The following is a 10682-nucleotide window of genomic DNA, read 5'->3' on the forward strand; positions in this document are numbered from 1 at the left end:
CCAACCATGCCGCTCCAGTTTGTGTATAGCAACCAGGACTTTGTCGCAGATGTGCACCGGAGCAGTGGGAACAGACTTGGATCACCGGCAACAAAGTTTGACACAACCGTCCAAGCCGGCTGGACAGACAGGATGAACAGGGGGCTCTTCCGCTACCATCTGGGGGATTTACAAACCCGGATCCTGCCGGGCCCGTATGGCTTTGTGGCCCAGCTGAATATTGAAAGAGGAATAGAGAGAAGAAAGCCTCAGGAGATACTTAGCATTCAGCAGGAGTTCAATGGCAAGCAGTTTAACTTTAACAAAATCAATCCAGAAGAAATTATAGTTGAGATGATAAAAGAGGTTGAGGGAGGAAATGAAAAGAGAACATTGCATGAACTCTGCAGGATGGTTGTGCTGGTCAATGTCAGCCCTTTGGAGTTTGGCCATTGTCTTCTTGTTCCAGATCCGTCCAGCTGTTTCCCACAGGTCATGACAAGTTTTGCCATCCAGGTTGGTATTGAATCCGTGCTCCTGAGCTCTGATCCTGGCTTCCGCGTGGGCTTCAATAGTCTGGGAGCATTTGCGTCTGTCAATCATTTACACCTACATGGGTATTACCTGGATCATGAGCTCAAGATAGAATCTATGCCAGTCAAGCTTCTGGTTCCTGAAAAGAGCTTTTTTCGCTTGTTGGACTTTCCTGCGGGCTTTTTGTTTTACACAGAATCAGAGAGGGTGGAGAGAGTTGTCGAAGCCATCTGTCAAGTCACAGACTTTCTTGTCGACCGTAATATTGCACACAATGTGTTCGTGACGAGGGGATGTCCGCCCTGTGATCGCACACAGGACGAAAAAGATCACTGTTCAAGAAAAGGTGTTCGTATCGCTGTATGGCCAAGAACAGCGTGCTTCGGTGCCAAAGAGGAATCCGCCTTCAATGTTGCTCTCTGTGAGCTCGCTGGACATTTACCCTTTAAGAACAAGAAGGACTACGAGTTCATTTCTGAGAAAGCTGTAATAGATATCATCCAGAGGTATCTTCTGCCTGATTCAGAGTTTCACACGTTGGAACAGCAGCTTACTCGTCATTTGATGGATTTATAAAGAGTGGCCGTTAAAGCCTTGATAATGCATGTGCTGGAGTTTAAATCAACTGGTTTAGAAGCAACAAATTCACAATGTGTTTAGGTTTTTGGTGACATTAATTAAGAAAATGTGTCTCTTCACACTGTATTATGCTTTGGGGCTAAACTGAATCTTTCCTGCATCTGGCCTAAATATAACATGCAGAGAAATACCTTCTGAGACAAATATATTTATCAGTGAGAATATATTAATGGACTAAACGATGTGCTGCATTAAAACTGGTTTCAAATAAAATGGCAAAAGCATTTTTTGTATTTATTGTAAGTTGTGTATGGAGGCAAGTCGCCAACACACAAGTTGGCTTGTCAAAAAGATGTGTTGCTGTTTGGGGTGTTCTCGTCACGATAATGGGGAAAAGCACGGGTGTAAATAATGCAGTTAATGACGGCTGATTTCCATTTCACTGTTCCAGTTTCAAGGTCCTGGTATTATGCATGCTGGCTCACGGTCACACTGTAATGACAAACTGAGATTAGTAACACCTGCACTTGACAATGACTTGTGATGAAGAGCCTATAAAGCAGGATGTTTAGACTGAGTTCATCACCTCACTCACTGGATGCACATTTTGGGAATTCACTGGTATTTCCTGTTGTTATGTGAAGGTTAGAGATGTGGACCTGTGATTTGAAGGTTAGAGATCTTGATGCAGGAGTAATCTGTGTCAGGAAAGTCCACTTGCACGCCCTCACTATCACCAGTGAGTTGCCCCTCACTGGTGGTGAAACCTCACTGAATAAATAAAAGTTAAAAAAAAGCTAGGAAAGACTTTGTCAGACATAGTTAAAACACATGCTCTACATATAACGTAAGTCATGTTTTATTTGTTTAACATAACTCACTGGCAAAAGAAATGACCCCACATGTCCTCCCTTATTCTGAAGAAATGAAGAGCTGCTTCAACAAGCCTGACAGCGGTGCTCAGATCAAGGCAGATCAAAGCTACACATCATCCCTGAAGAGCATATCATCTGCCAAAATGACATCACCAAGGTAGCAGTGCTAAGCCGAGCAGTAAGATCAATGTGCATAGTTAACTGCTCACTCATTTTAATGAGGTTCCTCGTTGGTAAGCGCACAACCAGTGCAATGATCTATAGGTTTAGACGCTGACATGCTCATTTCACCCTGGTGAGTTCATGATTCAACAAGACATTTCATTCTGCAGTTATTTTGTTCTGCCTTACCGAACAGCATGAGACCATGCAGTTTATAAGATATTTGACTGGCAGTTCACAAAAAGGCCTACTCCTATATATAATATATGTTCCTTGTAGCATATTTACCTCAAAATGTTTGCGGCAATAAAAGCTAAAACAAATAAAAATAATGACATTGAGGTTGACTCTGAAGTCTTATTACCGCTTGTCTTCCAACTAAGTGTTTGGAAGACATGTTTCCTGGGAAAGAGTGTTTCACTTTTGGAAAAAGAGAACTCTAGCTGGTTGGTTTCACCTTTCAATAGGGGTAAGTGACATATCTGGTATAATAGCTGTTATGTCACAAAAGGGTATTGAAGATTGTATGTTTCACAATTTACTTTGCAGATCTGTTCCAGCAAATGTTTTAATACATGTAGTGATAAATAAGAAAATTACACTTGAGTTACAACTCTTGATCCATAGATGTTAACAGTTAACATAGTCTTCTATTTAATTGTTAGGCCATTTGTCATCACAGTGGGAACATGCACATGACATTTGGGAGCTGCTGGGTTTTCTCAAGTCCGCTGACCTTACTTACATAACATTTGAGTGCAGAACGGGACATGTCTGCATCACATGTACTGTTTACATTAAGCAGGCTGAATGTATTCATTCACCCTTTCTCTTCTGTAAAGGTTACGTAGTGCACACTGGAGTGAGAGCGGTTCCTCTCGCTGGTACATCACCATTGTTAAAGACTGAGAAAGCGACAAAAGCATCAAGTTAACGTGTGCCAGTCATGCAGTAATCCCCGAGAAGTCAGCAGCCAGTATATGAACAAGGGATTAGTTACACGCTCCTTCAAGTTTGTCTTCCATAATACAGCAATAGTTTCACATTTTCACCACTGTTTGCCCGACAACTGCTCACTGACGAGAAATATTCCTCCATTAAGCTTCAGATTACATTGAGCTTGTTGCACAGCTTCAACATAGGTATTGTGCTTTATAAGTGAACTTAAGAAATGCTGCTGGCTCCAGTCTTTATGCTGAGCTAAGCTCACCGACTGGCTCCATCCTCATATTTACTGTCCACACATGAGAGTGATATACATCTTCTCATCTAACTCTGAGACACAGGGATTGACGTGATTTTTATCAGCCGTCTTAATCAGCAGAATTTCATAATTATGTCCGAAATATTGAATCTCTTGAGTGGAAATTACGACACTTTTTCCGCAACGCCCTCCTTATACAACAAATGACAACTCCTATGAGAGTGTATTTTCATATATTGATTTTAATTACTATGTTTTTATTGTTCCAGTTGTAAATACTGCACCATACTTTTTATTTTACACAAATGTCATGATTTGGTAATTTATTTGAGCAATTAAACTAAATAAAAGCTTTAAATGTTAACTAAAATATATTGTTTTACAGTTTGCCTATACAACAGTGCAGAGACTTTTGTCAAGGAAAAACCAGACCCTCATCTTATTCTTGAAGCCTGCGTCTGTGATGGTCGACTGAGTCAAACCTGTTGTGCATCTTTCTAATGGGGCATGCAGACGCATTATTTACAGTTGATGCTTCACAGCCCTGAAGGAGATGAGCGTTCCCACCCTCTGACGAGTAGAAAAGGACAAGTGTGCATAAGTGCTGTCGAAGCCTTCACTATAGAGACAAGCTCCATGTGTTATACAAATATGACTTTTTTATCTTTCTCAGAGGGTTTGTGTAAAGGGACGATGTTCCAAGAAAATATTCCAATACCTTGCTGTCTGTCGGCTGGATCACAAGCATGGAGTTAAATTATTACAAAGAAGTAAGATGCATGTCTACTTTGAGATGTGTCACCTACCTGAAACAAGTCTAGTCCATACCAAGTCACTCCCTCCAATAAGGAAGGGAGTGACTGTGGGAGGGTCCTATTAAAGCAAACACCCTTCTTCACTTCAGCGTGAGATGCTCAGGGCCTTTAAAGTCACTTTTGCAGAGAACGGCACACTTGAATCACTCAGCTGCAGCTCTTATAACTCTTATTTAAAACACAATGGGCTGTGTTCAAAGCTTCAGGGAATTGTGCGACCGCCAAAAAAATACTAATGTCCGTGTCAGTCTCCCAGCAGTTTGCATCGTGTGGCAAACAGCCATGATCATCTTGTTTGGGATATTTGTTCGCTACAATGAAGAATCGGATCCACACTGGATAGAGTACAGAAAAGCTAAAAATATATCAAGTGACTTGGAGAACGACTTCTACTACAGATATCCAAGTAAGTTATTACATTTGGTTTTTGTCTTCTCGCTTCACTGTACTCTCTTTTTTCCAAATGTCTATTATCTCAATCCTGACTTTTATTTCTTAATTTGTTAAAGCAACCTATAGCACTTCTTAACTCAATATCTATCTTTATTCATCCTCTTGCTGCGCATTTAGCTTTTTATGTATCATTTTATTTATCTTCGTCTTTTGACCGATCAGCTTATTCCTACAGGCTGACAAGGCTCCGGCTCCCACAGGTGCACATTTCCCTTGGGGCGGGGTTTGACTCCTATCATTTTCTTCTTTCCAGTTCAACTGTGGCAATGTTTACATCTTTGTATTCGTATGGATAACATAAATAAAATACATACAAATGTTTTATAGCCTGACACTAGCACCATGGTTTGTGGGGGACACGTCTAATACAACAATACAATGATTTATATATACATATATGGGTGTTGTTGTATTCTACGCTTTCCCAATGACCCATGGTGTCAGTGTCAGGCAATCGTGAAGCCATCTCAGAAGTGGTGTTGGGTGTCAGCTGATAAATGGACATCCTGACACATTTGGGTGACTGAAAAGACCTCATCCTGGAGTCACGGGACCTTCTTTTTCAACACAACGCCCACCGCCAGTGTTGACATGAAGACAGTCTGAAAATGTCTGCAGAATGTGTTGTTTGAAATGTAAAAATGCATCCAAGTTAATGTGATGGAAGAGTTGGGCGGTCAATTCTTTTATATGGCAAATGTATTGTTTCACAGTATAGTGGGAACCGACTGTACCCTGAGGTGTGTCAGACGGATACTGTATTACGCTGTAATTGATACCGTCTAGTTTGTGCTGGTATCCCCACACTGCTGGTACGATGTGAACTGTCTCACAGAAACCATCTGAAACCACCTGTTCCAGAAATCAAACTACATATTATGTGTTTGTTTGTGAAGGTCATTGTTCTAATATTAGAGCTTGATGGTTCATTCTTGGTCTTGGAAACAGCAGCTTGACTTCCTCAGCAGATGGAATTGACACTAATCAAGGCTGTATATTTATGTTGATTATATATACTGTATATATATATATATATATATATATATATATATATATATATATATATATATATATATATATATATATATATTTACATATATATATATATATATATATATATATATATATATATATATATATATATATATATATACATACACATACATATATACATACACTACCGTTCAAAAGTTTGGGGGTCACTTAGAAATGTCCTTATTTTTCAAAGAAAAGCACTGTTTTTTTCAATGAAGATAACATTAAATTAATCAGAACTACACTATACATTGTTAATGTGGTAGATTAGTATTCTAGGTGGAAACGCCTGGTTTTTAATGAAATATCTACACAGGTGTATCGAGGCCCATTTCCAGCAACTATCACTCCAGTGTTCTAATGGTACATTGTGTTTGCTCATCGCATAGAAGACTAATGGATGATTAGAAAACCCTTGAAAACCCTTATGCAATTATGTTAGCACAGCTGAAAACAGTTATGCTGGTGAGAGAAGCTATAAAACTGCCCTTCCTTTGAGCTAGTTGAGTATCTGGAGCATCACATTTGTGGGTTTGATTATACTCTCAAAATGTCCAGAAAAAGAGAACTTTCATGTGAATCTCGCTCTTGTCTGTTCTTGCTCTTAAAAATGAAGGCTACTTCATGAGAGAAATTGCGAAGGAACTGAAAATTTGTCTGGGTGACCCCAAACTTTTGAACGGTAGTGTATATATATAGATATACTTATACCAAAAGACAATTCAAATGGTTGGATACCGATATAAGCTGAGAATGTACGGCAGTACTGGTGTTCTAATAAGGAGACATGTCTCTGAATGACTTTCCTTACCTCCTTTAGCAGAATCCTGGTTTCTTTATTTTGATAATAGCCTTCAATTTCCTTTGGATCTCTATTCTTTGTACAAATTCCCATCCTCCTCCTCTTCTTTCCCTTCTTCTGTCGCAAGGTTTCCAGGATGTCCATGTGATGATCTTTGTTGGATTTGGCTTCTTGATGACATTTCTTAAGCGCTACAGCTTCGGCGCGGTGGGCTTCAACTTCCTCATCGCATCATTCGGCCTCCAGTGGGCGCTGCTGATGCAAGGCTGGTTCCACTCCCTCGACAGTGATGGAAAGATCAAAATTGGAATTGAAAAGTGATTGTTCTGCTTTATTCTCAGTCAAAATAATCATGTTTTTGTATTTACTTTAGAATCATTCCTTCATCCTATGCTATTTAATTTTAATGAATGTATTCAATGCAACCGATCCTACTAACTGGCAGGATCTCGTAAAGATATGTCCATACCCCTGTATATTTAGTTTTTGTGGAATCAGAAGCTGGAAGTTAAACAGAAACTCAAATTACTGAGAAGATGATACTTCTAAAATGCAGCCGAATAACTCTGTGTCAACGTGATTGCAGTATGAGAAAAAGAAAGAGTATACTAGATAAGTGCATGATTACTTCAGTACTCAAAATGTCATAATTGTTAACGGTTTACTGTTGTTGAATAGGTGCCTCCTTATCCTAGTCTAATATTTGGGCAGAACAGATTGCAATAGATTTCCATATTGCCTTGTTCGTCAGTTAAATTTGGACTTTTTTCCCCTCTCCTTAGCATGATCAACGCAGACTTCTGTGTGGCGGGATGTTTAATAGCCTACGGTGCGGTGCTTGGTAAAGTCAGTGCAGTCCAGCTGCTGGTTTTGACCTTGTTTGGGATCACATTGTTTGCTGTTGAGGAATATATAATCCTAGATATCATACATGTAAGTTAAAGGTTTTTACAACTTGCCCAAAGCAGGTCGAATGTCGTTCTCAGATTTGTGTATTTATGGTTCAGTTGCTCTCTGATTCTGCAGCCAAGCATGCGCCTAAACTATTAATAACTAAGTAGAACACCTCATGATATTCCTATAGCTGTAACTATTGTATCTACTCCTACTAATGCTATTATGTACTCGCCTGAAGGCCAGAGATGCTGGAGGCTCCATGGTTATCCACACATTTGGAGCTTACTATGGTCTCTCCATCTCGTGGATGCTCTATCGGCCAAACCTGAACCTGAGCGATCGCTTGCAGGGCTCCGTCTATCACTCAGATGTCTTTGCCATGATTGGTGAGCATGATTTAAAGACATACTTACTTTCATAATACCTCTTGTTGTTCTGGATCTACTGTGGATGTGCAGAATGTTTGAGGTCCAAGCTGCTTTCTGCATACAGGCACCCTCTTCCTGTGGATGTTCTGGCCCAGCTTCAACTCGGCCATCACAGACCACGGGGACGGGCAGCACCGAGCAGCCCTGAACACCTACCTGGCTTTGGCCTCGACTGTACTCACTACTGTGGCGCTCTCCAGCCTCTTCCAGAAGCACGGAAAACTAGACATGGTAATAACCAGCACTGTTTTTATAGTTTTTTTTAATGTCAGTCACAATCGTAAAGTTAAGCAGTTACGTACGATGGACATGTTGGTTTGAGGTGTGTGTGTGTGTGTGTGTGTGTGTGTGTGTTTGTCAAGACGACAGCCCTGAAATAGATCGTCTTGATGAATTGGTGAACACGACATTCAATGACCTTTGTGCCCCACTTTGAAGTCGATGGACGCATTTTCTTCTGTGATGAACAGATGCATTTTCTTCTGCACATGTTTTTCAGGTCCACATCCAGAACGCCACTCTTGCTGGAGGTGTTGCTGTAGGAACTGCAGCAGAGTTCATGCTGATGCCCTACGGGTCTCTGATCGTAGGATTCTGCTGTGGCACCATCTCCACGCTGGGATATGTCTACCTCACGGTATGGCATTTATCTGGGTTATTGTGATAAAGTTATCATGAGATAAGCCTCACTTTAGTTTTTGAAAGTGTTCATTAAGCCATCACTTCGCTACAGAAATGCAGCAATATTAATGAAAATACAAAACCCTTTTATCCTCCACTAACATACAGAAAGTTATATATTTGTTGCTGATTAATTCAAACTTTTTGTTTATTTTTTTCTTTGGGTTATAGTTATTAACATAGCACATCATGTGTTTTACCTCATTACTTTTGCTGTGAAATTAGGATTTTCAAATCATCTCAGTTAATCCTAACTGTCTCTCTCAGCCTTTCATGGAGAAGCACCTGAAGATCCAGGACACGTGTGGAATCCATAACCTGCATGCCATGCCCGGCGTCATAGGTGGCATCGTGGGAGCCATTACTGCCGCGTCTGCAACAGAGTCTGTTTATGGTATTGAGGGGTGAGTGGTCCTACAAATAGAGAGGTCAAGGTAATTTACACTTTTTTAATAGATAGAAGATTATCAACCGGTAAAGGAATATTTTAGTTTTTTGTCCAAATGTGGTCTTTTCTTCTGAAACATTGTGAGTAACCCCTTTTTTTGTATTAAAGGCTCAGGAACACCTTTGACTTTGAGGGTGATTTCAAAGACATGTTACCCACACGCCAGGGTGGTCTCCAGGCTGCGGGTCTTTGTGTGGCCATCTGCTTCGGTGTGGGTGGAGGTATCCTTGTCGGTAAGTAGTAACCAGGCAGAAAATATCCAGTATGTACTGTAAATAACTGTGACATAACCGTGTTTGAACAAGGTGGATGTGTGTGCTGACAGACTGTCTTTGACTGTGTGACTTCATTTGTATTCTTCTCAGGTTGTATTTTAAGATTACCTATCTGGGGAGATCCTGCAGATGACAATTGTTTTGATGATGAGCCCTACTGGGAGGTGAGAGACTATTCTTTACAACTATAAAGAGGTTTTCATAGTTCTAACGTCAATATCACATCAAATCATTTCAGTCAGACGTTCACAGAAATTGTGAAGTTCACCAGAATGAATACCAGATATCTTATATTTCAATGATCTTATTTGAGTGGTGTTTTTGTAATGTTTGATAAATGCAGGTCTGTTAAAATGCATTTCACTAGATACAATTTGGGACACATCATTGTTCACACCTCTTTGCTCCTGAATCAATACGTTGAAACTCTAATTGTCCACAGCTCCCTGATGAGGAAGAGGCCGTCCCACCAATCCTTCAGTACAACAACCACATGCGCAACAAAGATATGTAAGTGTCCTTTTAAATTGTCTGACAACAGTGTTCTAGTCATGCACTTATGCTATTCTCACAACACACAAACCATGCCGGCCGTGCCTTTGTTGTTGTGCAATGTGTTGCATTCAGTGTCCTCTTGGTGGCAGCAGATCCACATTTGTGGAGGCCACATGTGACTCATTGCAGTTCCTGCCCTTTGTTGGGAATAGATATTCATGGTGTGTGATGCTGCCTCAGAGGCCTGCAGTGTCCCGGTCACTCAGTGTGGGCTAGATTGTGAATACTGACGTGGATCCTGCGCTCTGTGACGCTCACCTGTGCTGTTTGTTGATAGAGGTTTTCACATTACAGCTCTGCATGTGCCGCTCCTCAATGTGACCTTGAAGTCATGTTTACTGTGGAAATAAAAATGATACAATTAGAAAAAGCTGAGCAGTCAGTGTAATCGACCCAGTAGAGTTATAGAGTATGCAGGAAGAACGAGAGGCCAAATCTCAGGCCAAAGAGAAAAATACATTTATCAAAACCACGACACCACACACTGTGAGCCACAACTTGTCTGTGAAGTTTCATTGTTTTTCACTAATTATGTGATGCTCTTTTATTTTCAGTGTGGAGTCGAATTTCTCTGTGGAGCAGACCTGACGCTAGACCTAATGGATCATGTTTATCACACATGACCCATTTGTTCCTTTAAATTTTCTTACTAGACAGAAATATACATTTCATATAGTTAATTATCTCCAATCAAAACCTGTTTTTTTCATACAGTGTGTCTTTTTGAAAAACATTTTGAAGTGAAAAAAATCTGCCAATGGAATAAGATCTTATCTCGTTTCCCAAGATATTTATTCCAGTTTAAATCAATTGATATTCAATTAAATATTGGTATTAAGTGTGATTGGCATTACTGGACTGATTTGCCTCATTTAAAAATGTAGGGTAAATTTTATTTAAACTGCTGAATTTGTCTCTTGTTAAATACAAGGTTCAGAACAGGGATGAAACGAATTTAAA

At 40.1% G+C, this 10682-nt stretch overlaps 2 protein-coding genes across 2 annotated transcripts; both read left to right on the plus strand.

Moving 5' to 3' along the window:
• On the plus strand, positions 1-1321 carry gdpgp1 (GDP-D-glucose phosphorylase 1). The gene has a single exon (XM_079223749.1). The coding sequence runs from the start codon at positions 7-9 to the stop codon at positions 1087-1089; it is 1083 nt and encodes a 360-aa protein (XP_079079875.1). The 5' UTR covers positions 1-6; the 3' UTR covers positions 1090-1321.
• A 3010-nt stretch (positions 1322-4331) lies between these two features.
• rhcgb (Rh family, C glycoprotein b) lies at positions 4332-10335 on the plus strand (the record flags this gene model as incomplete). The annotated part of the gene is made up of 11 exons (XM_079223238.1): positions 4332-4554; positions 6566-6755; positions 7221-7371; positions 7574-7721; positions 7828-7994; positions 8263-8400; positions 8712-8848; positions 9001-9125; positions 9258-9331; positions 9610-9677; positions 10277-10335. The coding sequence occupies 11 exons, from the start codon at positions 4332-4334 to the stop codon at positions 10308-10310; spliced, it is 1455 nt and encodes a 484-aa protein (XP_079079364.1). The 3' UTR covers positions 10311-10335.
• Between the last annotated feature and the right edge of the window lie 347 nt (positions 10336-10682).

Source organism: Taurulus bubalis, assembly GCF_910589615.1.
Source record: "Taurulus bubalis genome assembly, chromosome: 9".
Lineage (NCBI taxonomy): Eukaryota > Metazoa > Chordata > Actinopteri > Perciformes > Cottidae > Taurulus > Taurulus bubalis.

What these genes read in the sequence shown, in the direction of transcription:
- gdpgp1 (XM_079223749.1), top strand. Translation starts at nt 7, where the DNA reads ATGCCGCTCCAGTTTGTGTATAGCAACCAGGACTTTGTCGCAGATGTG.